We start from the raw sequence: 19,053 nt of genomic DNA on the forward strand, positions 1-19,053 counted from the left end.
ATCTTGATAAATCCGGCCCTATTATGGTGTTTTCGTTATCTGCAGTTCAAACTGATAAATTTGAATAATAAAAAAAGTATTTTAAAATAGTAATTAGAAACCTATCTGATCCCTCTATATTTCTTCAAAAGTCATGAATCCAATGAGTCATCATTTTGGGTTCGAGTCAGGTTCAAAAATGTTTGTATGTAGTACAGTATTAACCCATAAATCTCATATCAGATAGACTTTAAATCACATAACTGGTCTTAAACACCAGATCAAAGCCGGATGTTATTTCACTTTTTGGACTTCAAATTAGCAAACAAAGTGAAGAAAGTGACTCACAACTGTCATGTATTAGTAAAATGCATTTGATGAATTTTCCAAAGACTCATTCAACATCTGACCAAAAAAAAACCTTTCAGTTGCATTAGCCTAATATGTAGTTTAACTTGAAATCATTTGAAATGGTTTATTGTATTTTACCTTCAGCTTCTCTGGGGGACCAGTGTCCTGAAGGGTCGCATGGTCTTGGTGATGAAGAGTTAGAGGCGTACTGCAGTAGAACTCTCCCTTCAGTGCATTTATCACACACTGATCCCACTTCTCTAGGAAACCAACAACCAAGAACAACAACCAACTTAGATACAGATCGAAAAAATATAAAACAGAATGCATACAAATAAAGTAATACAAGTCACCAAGAGACTATATTTAGAAGTTTTGGTCTCTATAAACTATACTATCTAAATGCAGTGTCACCCTCTAAAATCAAGTCAAAGGTTTATTTATGTAACCTTTATGAATCCCAACATCTATTTGTGATATTGTGAGCAGTAGTTTGTTTCACCTGTCGTAAAACTGTCCAGAAATTGGTGGAAACCATTCCAGGGTGAAAGAGTTGTGATGTTGCTCAACTACTCGAGGTGCCATCACCACTGGAGGAGGTTTGTAGGTTGGTTGCCATGTCTGGTAGATGAGGTCCAAGTAGCAGTGCATCCTAGCCATCTGGTTTAATGTGAATGAATTTGTACAAGCATCATCTGTGGGTTAAATAGTAGACTCATGAAGGTAAGATTGGGGACTGTTGCATTTGTGTTTTTTTTTACAGAACAACAGCTGTGAATGCTGGATAACATGTGTGAAAGTATTTGTAACATTTCAACTTCACATTTTGGCACCTTACAACTAGAACTCTTAATTTCTTGTATTGGTTTTTTCATGCAATCCAAAAACAAAAAAGGAGCACATAATTATGAAGCAAGAGGGAAATTAAATGTGATTTTCAACTACTCAATTTGTCGCAATCTTTATAAATAGAAATCTGAATTGAATATTGAACATTTGTATACAGCCCCCTTTACCTCTAAATATATTCCATTAGAACAGATTGGTTCATGTCATCTGATTAGTAAGTGAAATTTACATTTCTCTTATATGCTTCCAATACAGATGTTCTTTGAATTTTTCAGAGGATAGCAAAAAGATCAAACAAACATCATCCTGAAAACCAAGGTTTAACTAAAACAGTTCAGGATCTAAAGTTTAGAGAAGAGACTTTACTAAGACTGGGGAGAATTTCCACCCTACAGTAAGAGAGCAACTTTGACGTGGCACATAGGGGAAATGTTCGCTTAGATGGGCTAAGTTCAAATTAAGGCTAGATTGTTCTTTGTAAAAAAAAAGAAAAGCCATATACGGAAGCCAAGAGCGGCCGTGTACCTCCAATAATTTGTCACAGTGGTTTTCTCGAGAAAACGAGTTGATAATTTTCTCATTAGAAAGCTGTTTTCTCGTGGTAACGAGATGATGTGTGTGTGTAAAAGTGATTACATCCTTCAATATCACAACAACAGGAGATTATTTATGAGTATAAGTCATGGCAGGCTATGTGTAATTCTGTAAATAATCATGTGTTTAACTTTAGGGTAACAAGATGACGTTGTCGGTTTGATGATTTGCTTCCACTTCTGATTTACAAGCAATAAGACCTACGCCTAAGCTATGTTTTGTTAACAGCCCTGGTGTTACGTCTTTAACCGGTATAAGATGCATTAAACCCCAAAATGAATCCAGATTAAAGAGTTTCATCAAAAAACAGTCAGATTTGTTTCTATTGTATTCCATGCAATCCTATCACCCACCACGACCTGACAATATGAGTATGTGTGCACACGCCGTACCGCAACTGCAAAACTAGGGGCAACGGCAGGCATGGATGGACTGGGAATCCAGGGCTGTTAGCCAGGCCTATTCATTACTCATACAGGTTAATCTTCTCGTTATCTCCAGAAATCAATAACTGTTTTCTTTAAAATAATGAGATAATTATCTTGTAATCTCGTGAAAACAATTAGTGGTTTAATAGTGATAATGAGATAGTTATGTCCTTATCTCGAGACGGCAAAGGAGAAAAAAAAAGTCCAGTATGACCGCTTTCGGTTTCCGTAGCCATATATTCTTTTCTTCTCACGATATAATTTTTGCACCACTTTCTGTTGCTATATTACAGGAAATACAAATAAACTATATATACATTGAGAAAATGTGTACAGGTTAGCTGTATGGATACATTTTAAGATACTACATCAAATCATTTTGATCTGATCCCCGATTTCAAAAGAAGATGGTACAGTAGAAGCAAGATAAAAAAACAACACAAAACCAGCATGGAAGTAATTGTTTTGTAAAAGCAAAAGTTTTAGAAACTGATTTTTTTTTTTTTAAACAGAAAGAAAAAGAAAGGTAATAAATCATTTTAAAGGCCCATATGATTAAAGAGAGCCACGTGTTTGTATTTAGCAGTATAGCTTTTCCAAGGATTAGGGAAAAAAATGACTCTGGTATAATTCAAGAAAGAATAATGTTTTTCCCTGCTGTTGAGTTATTTCAGTGTTTTTGTTTTGTTTTTTAAAAACTAAATTTAGCATTTTGCTTAATATGTACATATACTTCAGAAATTCTGCTAATTCTCCTGTGGTAATCCTTTTCAAGTGAACTCTAAATTTTGCACCTGTAAGAAGTTTGAATCCATAAGACTCATAAACTCACCTGTGTAGCTCATGTAATTGTTAAACGGGGTGTGTGTGAAGTGCTGATGGCCACAGGTTTCATTGCCTGGTTCGGGATCATTGCACTCTTTGTACTTTGGGGTGGGGTTAGTGTCTGCACAGAGGTCTCCAGTCTCCATCGAGGGCTCGGTTTCCAAACAGACATCATTGCAGGAGTCAATCTCTGATATGCCCCGAAACACATGGTATAATCCAAGGGTATGTCCAATCTCGTGGACCATTGTGTCGGTGTGACCAAATGTTCCATAAAAAGAGGGATTGAGCACCATTCCTCCTATGAAAGAAAAAAAAATTTATGCATAAAACAAGTGCATATTGTTTGTTTTGTAAAACTGGGTTTTACAAAGAGTCAGACAGCACATTGCTGATGGGGTCCCACAGTTTCGACAACAAAGGGGATCTATTCTACTGACTTCTACCTCACCTTCTTCCATATTAGAGATGTGATGGAGATAAATGCTACTTGTGGTTTTGACTGTTTTACTGTTTAAAACTAACTGTTTTACTGTGTGAAACTTAACAATTTAGGAAGTACATGGGATGTCTGAATGTATATAATGTATTTAAAATTTCAATTGGGAGGTGTAATACTGCATGAATGTGTGTCTGTGCTTTTGCTTATTTTCTACCCAAATATGTAAGGGCCTCTTTGTCCCAGGGCCAAGTGGCAACCCCTGCCAGGTCTTCATCAGAAGAATTGGCAAAGAAGACATTCAGGTGAGTTGAACCATCCAAGTGTAGAATCTCTTTCAGCTCTTTCATATCCAAAAAGGCTCTGGAAAATAAAGGAGAAAAAAAAGACAATTTAACTTAAACTAAATAGTTCTAGAGGCAAAAATGTTTTTTCTAGGACTGAAATGTTTCCTAAGGCTTTAGTGGAATTAAACACAAAGCAAAAAGGAAATATACATAATTATTTAAAAAAAACACTTCAAACAGTTCTCTGCTGATCTGAACAAAAGGTAAAAAATAAATATAAATCAACATTAGTGATTCAAGCCCGCTTAAAACTATAAGCTTTGACTGAGAGCAAGTAATATAGAACGTTTCTCCTCATCAGCATCAGAAGATATATGTTCCTATGTTCCCTTTTTTATGCAATTTAGATTATTTAATTTATTTGGCATTAAATCACTACAAAAAATTTTATTCAGTTTATATCAAGCCATTGCATTCTAATACATAAAAACTTAATGCATAAAAACTCAATGCAGAGACAAAGTGAAATTAGATTCTGCAACCAATTGCAGTTCTACATCTGTACTCTTCGGGACCAAACTCTACCTTTTAAGGCGTCTTTGTTTGAGTTGTGAGTCTTATCTCCAGAAATTTTGAATGAAAAGGACAAAGCCACTTATAGTTCTGCCCCAAACTCCACTGAAACTTGATGCACACTGGCTGACATGTAAAAACGTTGACGACAAACATAAAATAAAAGGTAAGCCATAACACATGGTTAGCTTGTGTAAAAAACCTCCAGTATTAGGAAGAAGTAGCACCCTGTTTGTTCAATTTCTCAGAGAGCTGCTGACCACAACTAATGATATTTTCTGACAGAGGAAGGAATACTGTGAGGATATCCTAAACACAGCAGCCACACCTTCCATGGTCAAAGCAGAGACTGGAAGCTCAGTCTTGTTCAAGGTGGTAATAAATTTCCATGGTGGCAAGGTTTCAGGAGCGAATAAGATCTGCCCCGAGTACGTTTGGACTGGATGTTGTTGGGTTATTGTTGCTGATATCCCTCTTTAACATCACATAGCAGAGCGAGATGGTGGTTCCCCTTCCTAAACAAGGGAACCAGAGGTTGTGTTCCAATTGCAAGGGGGATCACACTTCCCAGCTTCATTGGGAAGGCATCTGCTGAAGTGTTGTTGAACCTCGGCTTCACGAGGAGAAGTATAGTTTTGTCCCAACTCTGAATCACTGGACCAGCCCTACACCCTCTGCAGGGCGCTTGAGGGCTCATGGGAGTTTGCCCCACTGGTCCAAAGGTATTTTGTGTACCCGTAGAAGGAATTCATCTTCATCCCTCATGGTGGTCTGTGAGGGCGGTCCAGGAATATAGAGGTGGGGGGTTCTTTACAAGGGGCCATCTGGTCCCTGCATTATTGGAGCAAGAGTTCGGTCAGTAGTTTGCCAACTAGCCAGGCCATTCCCTGGGCATATTAGCTTCCAGCAGGGCTGCCATCTCTCACCAGTCCTGTTCAGAATCTGTATTGATAGCATATCTAGCAGCCAAAGGCCGAAGTGGGTCTAGTTTGGTTACCAGCAGATTTTGTCCCTACTTTTTACAGATGATATGGTTCTGCTGGCTTCCTCCTGCCATGACCTACAGCACGTGCCAGGTTGGTTCACAGAGGAACGAGAAGCAGCCAGGATGAGGATCAGCTCCTCCAAGTTTGAGGCCATGGTTCTTGACCACCATATCACATTTCTGTTCTTTCTTCACCTTTAATGCTCTTTTTGTAACTTTTATTGGCAAACCCTAAATGTAAATGTTGTATCTATGTCAACAACCTCTACATTTATATCTTAATCATTTTAAAACAAAATCTTTATCTTCTATTTAAATCTAACTCTTTAATATAATATCTTATTCTTAAATCTTAATATATATATGTATATATATATATATATATATATACATATATATATATATTTTATCTTAAATCTAATCGGAATCTCTCTATTTATCTTAAATATATATCTTAGATATAAATATAAATCTTAAACCTATTCTAAATGTTAAATCTATATAAGCCCCTTTAAAAGATCAATTCACGGCCACACATCTAGGCCTTCAAAATGCCAATGGAAAGAGGATGTAAGATATACATTTAATAATTACATATAAATATAACATTTATGTATAGGTATAGGCTGTAGAAATAGACTTAACATATACATTTATTTATAGATTTGATTATATTTTGTGTTTTATCTAAAAAATGTTAGAAAGAAACATAGTCAATGTGAAGAAAGATGGCTAATTAATAAATAAATACTGACTTTTTATATAAAAAAATGTTCATTTGGCTTTGCTATACATAAACACACTACGGTGTAAGTGAAGTGAAAAAATATATATATAAAAAAAAAAGAAATAGAGAGCTAAAGCATAGATAAATATAAAGGACCCAAATTGGCAGGCTAGTTCAAACAGAAACCTTTTGTGGTGGTTATGAATTAGGGATGTCCCGATACAACTTTTTCACATCCCGATACATGACCAATATTGCTGATGGACCAAGGCCGATATTGACCCAATATAATAAGCAGGAATCAGACATACTTTTAATACTTTTTGTGTAGTTTGGATGCTATATTACAAAAGGCTTGATGAAGTAACATCACCTGAACAGAGAACCACAGTCCTTAAAAATGCATAATAGATTCCACAAAGCAATAGTATTGTTTTGTGTGATGTATTATTACTTCCTCTATACTATACTTTGTTCTATTGCAGCTATTTCCTTTTATTTTCCCTTAATTTTCAGTGTAGCATCTCAAGATTTTTTTTATTTTTTTTTGTATTCTGAAAGCACCTCAGAGCAGCCTGACTCATAAAAGTCACCCGAGACTTCAATTATTGTTCAGGTAGTCTAATGCCTTCCTGTTCATGACCTAATGTTTAGAGTAAGGCCTGGAGAATAGTAAGGGTAACGGTAATGATTGCAATCACTCAACATAATGAGATCTTCACAGCAGTGAAACTGTCATTCATTTTGTGAGCATATTTTTTCCGAGTCTGGCTCGTAGTCCTGGTAAACAGAGTCAACAAAATCAGTCTTCTTGCAAGAGCCTGGAAATCTGTTGCTTATGCTGTGATATTGATAGTTTATTTTAGGACACACATCTAGTGGATAAAGATAGATGACCAAAAGGAAAACATAACAAATCGGCCACAAAGTCACATAATAGATATATTCTTCAAATGTTTTGACCTAGTTTGGATGACCCACTTGCCTGCCTTTTCATTTTGTGCTTATATTTTACCTGACCTCATAAGATTTTCTTCATCAAGGAATAACTAGTTTCTACAAAAAAAGAGCAGAACTAGTTATTTCATCCACCCTACCTCTTTAGAAATGTCTGCTCATTTTGATAAAACAATAGACAACTTAAAAGACAAACATGTTAACACTGAGACAGAATTTCAAGTAAATTTTTATCAACACATTGCTAAGACAGGGAATACAGCAGCAATAACTGGAAGAATGTAACTTACTGACAACATAAAATAAATGTTGTTTTGCAAAAACATTTTCTTCGCCTCATTTTTTTTTTTTTTTTGCCTTATTGTTTTTACCTTAGTTCTAATCTTGCATTAATGTTAGAACATAGACATATTTTTACTGCAACATGTTTTGTGCAATGCAGCACATAATCTGTACCAGTGGATGTTGATTTTTTCTTTAACTCTATATCACTCCATTTCTTTTAAGTGAACTCAAGTAAATACAGGATAAAAGGGTATTTTCAATGACTCATACCTTCTGTGAACCAAGTTAATCTTGGAATGCGCTCTTTATATTTACTCCTGCTCTTAATGGCTGACTAGAAAAAAAAGATTTTTATGAGTTGTTACTGCAATAAGGTTTTAAGTTATTGAATATTTTTTTTTTTTATTTAAGTGTGGATTTTACAAAGTTTTATACCACTTCTGTGATGACATAAAGACGAGAGATGAGGTTTGACAGCTTGTAACTCTAGTACTTTAGAAAAAAGTTAATTTTTCTAGTATTTTTTTTACATTAATTTGAACTCTGTTACTATTGTTTAATAATTGAAAAAAAAAAAAAAACAGCATTAGACACCAATACATTTTTTTTTCAAAATCAACTCAGTTTGAACTAAGACAAGGGGAAATGAAGTATAAACCACCTCCATCCAGAAAAAATATTATCTGAACAATACAGACATTAAACTAAAAGTCTTCAAATAAATACATATTGCTATTCACTAAAATCCACCCTTTGAGTGGATTGGAAAAGTGTTTATTTGGATAATTAGTTCCTAAATAAATAACTACAGTAATCATTACTAATAATTGACTTCATTGATGGGAACACAGGACCTGGGAGAACAATTAAATTTTAATGAGGATGCTGCATTTGGGACTGCTCACTTTTTTCAGTAAACACATTTACTACTCATAAAACCTCACATGGCGGTTTTAAAACAGCAAGAACCCGGAGAAAAAAAGAGATGACTTAATTCCATCTGGTATTCAATCTGTCCCACTTTGTTTGCCGATTTCCTTATTGCAGTGAAAACAATTGCCATTTGATTCTGTTAGAACATTAAAACTGTCTAATATTATGGTCTGGCACAGTGTATGTTTGCCTTATAAATGGGCGCACACACCTAAAACTTGACCTTTAAGATACATTTAACTGTTTTCCCCAAAGCCCTCTAAAATTCTTGAGCTGCTGTATCAGATTTTGCCCAAAAAACCTCATAGGAATATTTTCTTTTTTCCCCCCAATTTATTGTAAATAAGGTTGTTTTATAAAAACCTAATGTTGTCAAAACATCTTTTTCAGACAAGGCAAAAAGCAACAATATTTTTGTAGTTCTATAATATTGTTGTGTCCTAAAATGATTTATTACTGTGAAGATTAGTTTTATTTTTGGATAATTTTCTTTTCTAGAATTTCAAATAGGGTTAAAGAAAGCTTTGTAAGTGACTCAATAAAGAAAATGTAGACATGCCCTAAGAAAAGTGAATGTACCATGTTGCATTTGTATGAAAGACATTATTTAGCTCACAGTCTTTGACCTAGAAGCAACAGAATATTGAAAGAGTTGGATGCACAGTGGGAAAAGTGGATATTATTAGGTTTCCTTTGCCTATAATTTAAGGAATTTCATTATTTCAAAAGGATTTGAGGCTAAGATAATTCAGGAAAAAAAGAATGAACTTAGCATTTCTACTTTAGATCGACATAGATCTAACCATTTTAGTTTAGTTAGCACTTATGCGCCTGCTACATGCAAGAAGCTGATGCAACAGAGATCTAAAGTTAAGCCCTCAAACGGTGAAAAGCATAATTCATTATTACAACACTCAAAATGTGAAATTTTAGCAAAACCTTTTTAACTGTTACATTTCTATCATTCAATACACTTTCCCATATTCTTTGCCCTTTTCTAACAATTAATGGCAAAATTACAAATGAAAATTCTAAATGGTCAATTTTAATATTCATAACTTTAAATCTGTTTTTTTAAATCTAAATATGTAGCTTCAAACTAAATATACATCATAAATCACAAGTCTAAATCTTAACTCATTTTAGGTTCTAATGACATTAATTGTTTTGTTATTTTTGAAAGTAGGCAGACAAGAAATAGCATTAGAGGAAAGAGGAAGACATGCGGCAAAGGTCATCCACTTAACCCCTGTACCACCGCTGCACCCTTAGACATCAACGCTTTAAAAAAGGGCTCTTCCTCCTTGTTTACAGACTCATATATGGTGCACAAACTGTAAATCACTTTGGCTTGCCAGGCTACCGCTTTATGGCAGACTTCCTGATCAGAAAATGTTTGATTCTCTATTGTATTAGTTCATCTTGAGAGGAGAATGTGGCCTTGTTTTTAGAAGCAACTCCATGTCCTCCTAGTCTGCAGGTCGAAAATGGTTTGCTATTCCATAACCTGAGGGAAACTGTTTCATTTTCTGACACAACATTTTTGCCAGTTACTTTAGGGGCTAAAAGTTATACAGTGCTGTTTTACACAAATTATTAGCTAAATATTTTAACATCTTGGACATTAAAAATCACATATTTGTATCAATCTTTAAAATTTAAATGAGCTGAATCATTGAACTGCCTGCCTATACCTATACTGGAGCCCCTTGACAGGAGCGGGATTTCTCAATATTTAATTACACAACTTGAGGAGCAACCCAGTAGAACAGTTACTTAATGGAAACTAAAGCCCTTGTCACACCTTGACGATTTAGACTGGCGTATGCCATAACTACGGAAAATCTGGCCAAAATGTGGCATACATTGGATAACCTATGGGTACGTTATGTCTAAGTTATGAGCACACTTAAATACACTGAAGCATGCTGAAACATTCTGGCACACGTCGAGATACAGCATGTACGTCGAGAAATTTTGAGCATGCTCAAAATTTTCTGAGGTATGACAGACAGTGTATGCTCATGTGGGCCATAAGTTACAGGATAGTTATGTGATCGTTCACATATGTTAAGTGTAAGTTACTCATAAGTCGTGGCGTCTAGCTTATCCAAAACCTATGAGTAATTTGAGCATAACTTATGCATAACTAATCAGAACTTAACTCCAAGTCATATTTGCATCATATAACATATTTGACGTTTCTAGATGACCACTGAACATGTTTCTAACTTACAGCTCTAGTAACGTATGGCATATTGGCAGCGTTTTGGTATAAAAGCGGATTCACAGGAGGAAACCATCGGTTCTCCTCCAGACTGCATCCACATCTTACAGTGAAGGAGAAGGTGAGTGTGATGGATCCTCTCTGCATTCACGCCCACGACTACAACCAACAAACTTCCAAGCAGACATGATACTGAATCTGCTGCGACTGCAAACCTTCTTTCTTTCTTTTTATCTATTTATACTTTTTTATTTGGTGAGCGGTACACAGCAGGTAGGTTAATACCGCGATTAGATAAATATTTTTATGCATACTGGGCGCCTCCGGGTGCATCACTGCTCCCCCAACGGCACTGGCTTGTGACATTTCATGGGCATTAAGCTGCCATGCCTTATACATAAGTTAATCTGTAATTGGACAGAAGTTCTTGACTCGTTATGATACGAGACAAGAACTTGTGATAATGAGATAATTATGCTATGTATGCGCCCCAAAATTGAAAAAATAAATAGAAAGTTCAGCATATGCCAGCATTTTAGTACATTCTGGGAACGTCAGGCATATGCTGGCCAAATCACCAAAGTGTGACAGGGCCCTAAGATAGTGGATTTTAAAGAGGGGCTGGGAGAGGAACGGACACAAAGGTGACATCCTCGAAGAAAGATTTGCCTCTTTAATAAAGCTTCTCTTCAGGGCAGTCAAAGATAGAGATACATAAATCACCCATTTTATGTTTTTATACCAAAAACATTAAGTGTGGGGTTAAAACTTCCTTCATTTACCTCTACATAAAACTGAAACGAGCCCATAAATTTGCCTCGTATACATGTTGTTAGGGTAGCACGGTGAGTTAGCACTGCAATGACAGTCTAACAGCCAAGAACATTTTTTCAAATCAGAAGGGTCTTTAGCTACACTATCATTCAGGTTGGTCAGCATCATAGCCTTTTAAGCCATCATTTATCTCTGGTTTTATTACTATACCGTCTCTTTCTTATTCAGTTTTCCAGTAGAGTCCTCTTAGAACTCCTTGCTTAGGAAGGATAACATGGGGTCCATTCTAGGATTTTTTTTAAAGCACATTCACAACAAATGCATAAAAAAAGAAAACCGGAATCCATTGAGAATTTGAGACTTATGTTAGCTGGGAATACCCTTGTAAACTACTACAGCTTAGGCAAAAATGTGAGAAAGTCTTCATCAGTGACCTCTTTGACTTCTGAACCACAATGGTTTAACCATGGCATCATCAGCTATATTCCTTGGTGTGTCTTAATTTTCAGTCACCGACTTTTATATTTACCTATATGTTGTCCTGCCATAACCAGAACAAATTCCTCTGCATCCCAACATTCTCCTAAGTCCTCTTGCTATGAAGGATTCTTACTTCAGACTTAGACAACCCACTAGTTACTTTTTTTTTTTTTTTCACTAAATTCTAACAGGGAAGAGTACATCCCTGAGGGTAATGGCAAAGTACGTAAGTATATTTTATGCGGAACAGGGTTAAAGTTTAGACCAAGAGTAAAAAAATGACACCATGGGACCAAGAGATAAACTTTCTACTGTACTGCAGCAGAGGGAAGGCGTGAAAAAGACATAAAGCTGGTCTATATATTAATCTGCCACTGTGAAAGGTATCGACCAACGAGGGGCACAGGGTGGAAGGGGCCAAAAGAAAAAACAACATAGATTATCAGACCCAAAGCAGCTCCAAGCCAGACTTTTCTGTCCAAAAATCCTATTAAGGCTGTAATAGATTCACTGTCTCTCCTGATAATCTGTCTTGTTTTTGTCTGTGAAGTGTTTTGAGATATTTTCACTATAAGTTCCAAAACAATGGAGAACATTTGTTTGTTTGGTCTATTTGCACAAGTAATGAGTTAAAACTGTTATGGTTAATCTGCACCCAGTGACTAGCATGTCAGCCGTTCTCATAGATGACAATAATGCCCTGGTTGTTTTTTGTTTGATTCCTTGTAAATTTGAACAAAGCGATGTTGAATAGTCCTTGTGGTTAAGAAGATGCTAAAACTGTTGTAATTGTTTTCATCAGTAAATAGCACTGAGAACACAAGGCACATGAAGTCAAAGTCTGTATAAGCAATATGAAATATTTTCATCCAACGGTGATTGCCAGAAAAGATCATGGCTGTATCATTAATGGTTTGTCTGTTATAACTCCACAGGCCAAAATAGCTTTGTCTCTCTGTGAAAAGAGCATTTTGGCCTCAACTTCTAATTTGAAGCTTGGAACCAAAAACATCTGCTCAAATCTACTTTATATTGTTAGTTTTCAGCTCTAGNGAAAATGGAAAGCGTGTGTTGTGTTTATCTCCGTTGACAGAATATATTCTGGCCTCCATTGCTTGACAGTAAGTTGTATTGATCAAAGGTTAAGGCTTTGATCATCACAGCTGATTGTCTTACTTCACCTTTAATTTCACATTGATATAATTATAACCTCGGTAACCCTATCTTAGCCCTAAAAAAAAACTTTGTTCCTGTTTATAAAATGTGTCTACAACTTGGTGTGCTGTCAAACACAGATTGCTCATAAGAAGTAAAACGAAAATGGTAAAAAAGGAGAAGTTAAACCTCTAAACTATTGTTTCTCTACATGTGCAGTACATTGTTCAACAAGAATTCCATAATTAAAGAGGAATGTTGAACTGTTTGTAGGACAGCTCTCTCCAGACATTCCATAATCAAAGCAAAATAAGCAACCATTTAGGGAGATCATATCTATTTCTTAACAAGAAAAATCTTGTGACATTTATATCCTTTTGCAACACACTAGGTTTAATTCATAGCAGGAGATTTAAATATTAAAAATAAAAATCTGCTCTCACTGTTATTTTAAGCAAAATTGGTAATAATTAAGTTGGATATCAATTCAGTGAGATGATGAGATGTGAAAAAAATGGTAAATACCTCTTTTACATTTTTATATTGTGAATAAATGTAATTTTAAGCTATTTGTGGTAATATTTGCATTTTTTGTCTCTTACAAAAGGTAAAAAACAAAACTGAATGTACTTCTACCTTAGCTTCACTTAAAAATAGTTATCTTATCCAATAATATAATCAGGTAGAAAAACAGAGGAAAATAATTTTGCCTAGATACTTTTTTATCATGTACATGTCCTCATATGACATGATAAATATTGGTAACTGTTGTCTCTTTTCTGATATGCTGTCCACAAAAATGTCTTACTTTGCTTAGCTGAGTTTTAGCATGCCCAGAAACAAACAATCATGCTATTGGAGGTCTGGCAAAAACATTTTTACAGGAAATTCCTCTGAATATTCCCTCACAGAATTTTACTCATCATCTAGAGACCACAATGAATCTACCACAAAAACAAATATTTGCCTTGATTTCGGGGACCATTGTTTACCCTTAAAGATACTTGTTCAACAACACACAAGAAATGCATCTGTGTTTTTCTCTGAAAAAGCTTTAAGTTGGCAATATTCAGGTGATAACTCTTTTTTCTTGATGTGTAAAACCAGAACGATCTCTTTTTGTACAAGAAAGAGGCATGTTGGCCTTTCATTTTTGACCTCTAATACTCTACACACTGTTTAACTTATCACTTCCTTCAAGTCAGCTCCAATCTTCAACCAAGCAAACTTAATTAAGACCACTGGGTGTAAAAAAAACAAGAAAGGAGCGTTGTTAAAAACTAGACAGAAAATGATTAGCCTGGCTCTTATATTTGCTACCAGGAGAGCCACCCTCTTGCATTTGTTTTGTCCTGCTTGAGTGTGGAATACTGACAAGGCCAAGGCTAGATTAGACTTACTACCCGAGAGGATTTCTTGGCCACAGAGCCTGGGAGTTGGGTTACTGTTAGCGTCATCCCTAACAGTCAAGAAACAGTGAGGCCAGACCAAAAATAAAAGCGTTTCTTAAGAGATTGATGTAGGAAAAGGATTGCTGTTTGATTTAGGCAAGCCATTAGAGGCTTTAATATGTGCTTCATGTAATGTCAGTGAAAATATTCATAAAATTAAGCACAGACTGCTGTAATGAGTTAAAGCTTTGCAGCGAATTAAAGTCATGTGTTTATGAACCAGCTTTTAAGAAGAAAATATGCTACTATAAAAACACTGAAACCAAGGGTTCTTACTTGTGTGGAGAGGAACTGTTGATACATGTCTTGGTCACATCTGTCACATTGGGGTTGCAACAATCGCCGTTATCGTAGAAGTAATGATCACAGTTACATTCAGTGTCACATACTCCATTTCCCAGTTTGTGGTTAGGACAGTTGGTTGGATGTCCAAATATACAGTCACCTCCGTCAAACCCCGTCAGTGGATGATTACATTCAGGGTCGCATTCATCGTTACCAATTTTGCCAATATCACAGTTGGCAAGAATTAAGCGGTCACGTAGGGAGGAGCTGGTCACATTATGAATGCTGAGTTCCCAGGATATATTGTAAGGACTAAAGGCATCGTTAAGCTTCTGGTGTTGCAAGATAATTTGGTTGTCTAATACAGTTGGTCTCTTCTTTGCATCATCCCAAATATTTACAACACGATATCGTACTTTCTTTGGCCTACGGAAAGTCCAAAGCAGGTTGTAGTTTTTGATGACATCAGTGTTGTCACAAACAGTTTGGCCACAAGCTGGAGGTTCTAGAGTTGTGTCCAATAGTCCTTCATTATTTCCCACTCCATCTCTACTGACAAATCCTTGTTGTCCAGGGCCTCCCTTCTCTGGCTGAGGGAAATTACCATCTTTAACTGTCAACCACTTGCGACCTGGGTGCTCAAAGGTTTCACGAATGACTAAGTGAGGTAGGTCTCCAGGGTCTTCATGCCCTTGCATATCCCTTATGATATCTCTCTGTCCACGGGCTTGCCTCCACAAACCCACTTTTTCAACTGCACCCCTGTAATTGTGATTGAGTGCATTCCCGCCAATCATCAGCACTTTGCATTTTTTAGTTAAATGACTGAAGATATCGCCCGACTGCTCTCGGCTAACACCAACTTGGGCCCCGTTGACAAAGAGCTTCATGTACACACCATCATATGTGATCGCAACATGTGCCCATTGGTTAGGTACATAACGGGCGTTAGCATAAATGGAGGTCACTTTGTGAGCACGGTCAGTTTTGAGGGAAAAGAAGAATCGAGGATCCCGGTTTCCATGTTCGCTAACTGCCTGGATCCCAAGCAGCCAACCTCTGTCACTGGAAGCGTAGAAACATTTGTCATAAAGTCCTGAAAAGAGAAAGAATAAAAGTAAAATGAATAGTTTTATCTTAAGGATGGAACTTCTAAAATAGATTTTCTATAATTCTCTTTGCTAAATTGATCAAAGAAGTTTTTTTCCTAAAGCATAACCACATTTTTTAGTAAGATATGAAAGAAGGGCTTTGCAATGATTCGTTCTTTTAATATCTAAAACTATGCTCTCAAGCAAATTAGGTGGAAGTGTATGTTTATCTAGGGGAGACCCCATGAAAATGTCCCCTGTATATGTTTATGTTAACATTGAGTATATTGAAAGTTGTAAGAGCAAGCGTCTATTGCCAGTGGGGGTTGCCAGAAACAGCTAGTTTTCTGCTAAAGCCTTGTTTTTGTAGAGGCTCTGAAACACTTTTTTTCCTGTTTCACTTGGACCCTACCTGTCAGCCTTAAGATGGTAATGTGTTTTTACTTCTTAGGGGATCTCTGAATACTTACTGTTTGTTTGTTAGTTCAGGGCATGCTGAAATACCTTAAAAAAGGTTCTTTTCAGAGTGTGGAAATTGTGTGTTCACAGGTGATAGAGCTGGACTCTGCCCTTGAGGCACTTCACGGGCTTTCAAATAATTATTCCTACACACAAAGAGACACTCAATCTTTGACCCACACACCCAGTTCCAAGAGCAATGAAGTGTTCTTAACAGCTGCCATTGAGATCAACACTTGAGATGCCTGTAAATACTTTTTATACTTGCTTATGATGATTGAGATGATTTAATCTGTTCTTGAGCACATTCCCACCCGGATGTCTTTGTTCCATTGTCGGTTTTGCTTTTTTCTAAGTCAGTGGCTCTAACACCTTCATAAACAGGCACCACCTCAGCACTTACAATGTTTTAGCATAACATTTAAATATTTTAATTATAAAGATGCAAAACAGAGGTCACAAATAGAGTACTGTAGTTGAAAAGAGAAAAAAAAAACATCTGAAGTACCCCCTGTGTAGAGCTTTAAGAATAAATTGAAATTACAGTTTTACAACATTTTTAGTTCTCTAAGAGAAAGAAAGATGAAACATTTATTTTACAATAAGACAATTTTAACGGAAATTCCAAAACTGAAAAAAGCTCAACACTACTGACTAAAGATTTAAGCAGATTTTATAATTTAGTGAAATCAATGTATAACAATTAATCCAACTTACAGCTGTCTATGTTAATTTAAAGGATTTCTTGCATATGTAACACCAACCTTTTCTTCTGAGCACCACTAAACACAGTCAGGTACCACTGGTGGTATCTATACCACAATAGGATACTTATTGTTTCTAATTAAATACATTCCAAATTATATATTCGCTAACTTGGTATTATATACAAATCTTCAAAGCATTAGAAGTTAGTTCAGCATTGAGGTCAATCCTCAGGTGGATGGTGTGTTCAGGCTTTTGAAAATGTTGGAAGGGAAAAAAACCTTCCATCTTTCACCTCATATACACAGAGCTATAGGGTGCGCTAAAATGCTCATAGGGTTTCTTGTGTAAACAGCTGTCATCATTCTGCCATGCTCAATTAATCTAGCGCACTACACTTCTCTAGACCCAACACCATGGGCGCTAGAGCTGACACAAATAAATGGGTAATGGGAAGTGAAAAAAAATCTTAAAATGAAAAAAATATATAGAAAAGAACCTATTATTTAGCTCCTATATGCTGTAAAAGTGCTTACACCCAACCTATGTAAGAGTCCTAGTTGAGGCTAATTATATCCACAGATGCTTCTCAAATTTTAGACATAGTTTATTTAACCATAATCTCAAGTTTATTTATCCCCCTTTTAGTTTAATTCTTAAAATATCACCTTCACATTGCTTTTGAGTACTGAAAAGGGCAAAAAAACAAGATAGGATTAAGTTACAATGTTTCTGTTTGAAACATCACACTGCATACAAGCATTAAGGTATATCTTTATCACAGCAAATATCCGCCGAGGTCTGCATATAATTATCTCATGCAGGTCATGGAAGACTGCCACCATTTTTTTGTGTGATTTATTTTTCCTCCTTTTTGATGTGGGATAGCCCAGCATAACCCAGATGCAAAAACTAAAAAGGCACAACAGAGTTTGCATAACACTTGGAAAGAGAACTAGCTGTTCCAGTTGTGTGATTTTGCGTCTTCTGGGTTGTGTAAATTCCATTTTTTGTGGACATTCTCCTACAGGTGACATGCTCTTAGACTAATGAGCCAAACTTTCGCTCTACTGAAAGAAGTCAAACTTCTATTTGTCAGTATTGGGTAAAATAATTGTGGTGCAGAAGTACTTTAAAGTACCTCAATCATCTGAAATAGTATTGGAAACCTTTCGTTGATATTTAAGATTTCAGCAATTCCCAAATCCCCAATATATGTATGTTTATGCATAAATGCAACAACAGAAATGGGAGAACTGTCCCCCAAAAAAAGCAGGGGGAGGAACACTACGTTTGTTCAAAGCAGTGGTGGTTACAACGTCAAACAGCTGTGGGATGTGTAATAACTTCTCTAAGGTCATCTATGATGCAACTATCTGTCTCTCAATTAATTGTCCAGCACTGTAACAGCTTATTGCATTGGTTGGAAGACATTAAGAGTGGTGTTATTTTTTGGTAAAGTACTTCTGTCTCCAACAACCAGTACAGGTTGTTGGAGACAGTCTAGGGGGAGTCTAGGGGGAATGCTGACCAGACCTCCTCCTCTCTCCTTACCATTCTCATTGATTCTGTCAGCCAGGAGTAAATGGCTTACAGAACCTTGACTGACAACTTATGTCAGTCAAGATAATAAATTTTGCAAATTAGGAACCACAAATTTTACCACTTTGCTAGAATGGGATCTCCAGTTTTCCTTGTTAATGAACGTAGTGACTGGTATGTAAATTTTCCAATGCTGGAGCATGTCCCAAGTATCCGTCTTCCAAGCTCATGGGGAATATTGGGTTGTTCAAATAAAAAAAAAATCCAAATCAAAACACAGTTGGCTGTGTTCAGAGTGCTCTTCCTAAGGATGTTAATAAAAAATAAATTGGAATTCAAATGGTGCGAACACAGTAGACAAAACTGCAGCCTTAAGGTTCTGGTTAGCAATGCCAATTTAAGGATTTGGGATTTACAGATTCACAAGGCATTGGTTGAGTCTAGAATCAGTATACTTGAACCACCATCACATACAGATGTTTCCAGGAAAAAGGCTACAAGTTTAGCCTTCCTTGTCTTAAGGCATTATTTAACTATGAACATTCCGAGAAACGTCAAAAAAAAAATGGATCCAAGTTGCTAATGATGACAACCTTGGGGCCATTATTGAAGCAGTATGGTCTGCCTTATCAGCTCAGCATAGCCACATGGATATATATATATATATATATA

At 36.2% G+C, this 19,053-nt stretch overlaps 1 protein-coding gene across 2 annotated transcripts in view; it reads right to left on the reverse strand.

Moving 5' to 3' along the window:
* pappa (pregnancy-associated plasma protein A, pappalysin 1) overlaps positions 1-19,053 on the reverse strand; it is a 121,795-nt gene that overhangs the window by 92,386 nt on the left and 10,356 nt on the right. For both annotated transcript variants that reach the window (XM_015392666.1, XM_015392676.1), the window contains exons 2-6: positions 14,576-15,680; positions 3,683-3,828; positions 3,034-3,327; positions 833-1,025; positions 469-590 (exon numbers count right to left, since the gene is read on the reverse strand). In XM_015392666.1, the coding sequence (XP_015248152.1) occupies positions 469-590; positions 833-1,025; positions 3,034-3,327; positions 3,683-3,828; positions 14,576-15,680 (1,860 nt within the window). The remainder of the gene's footprint in view (positions 1-468; positions 591-832; positions 1,026-3,033; positions 3,328-3,682; positions 3,829-14,575; positions 15,681-19,053) is intronic.

The sequence above is a fragment of the Cyprinodon variegatus genome, unplaced genomic scaffold (assembly GCF_000732505.1).
Source record: "Cyprinodon variegatus isolate N-32 unplaced genomic scaffold, C_variegatus-1.0 Scaffold23, whole genome shotgun sequence".
Classification (NCBI taxonomy): domain Eukaryota; kingdom Metazoa; phylum Chordata; class Actinopteri; order Cyprinodontiformes; family Cyprinodontidae; genus Cyprinodon; species Cyprinodon variegatus.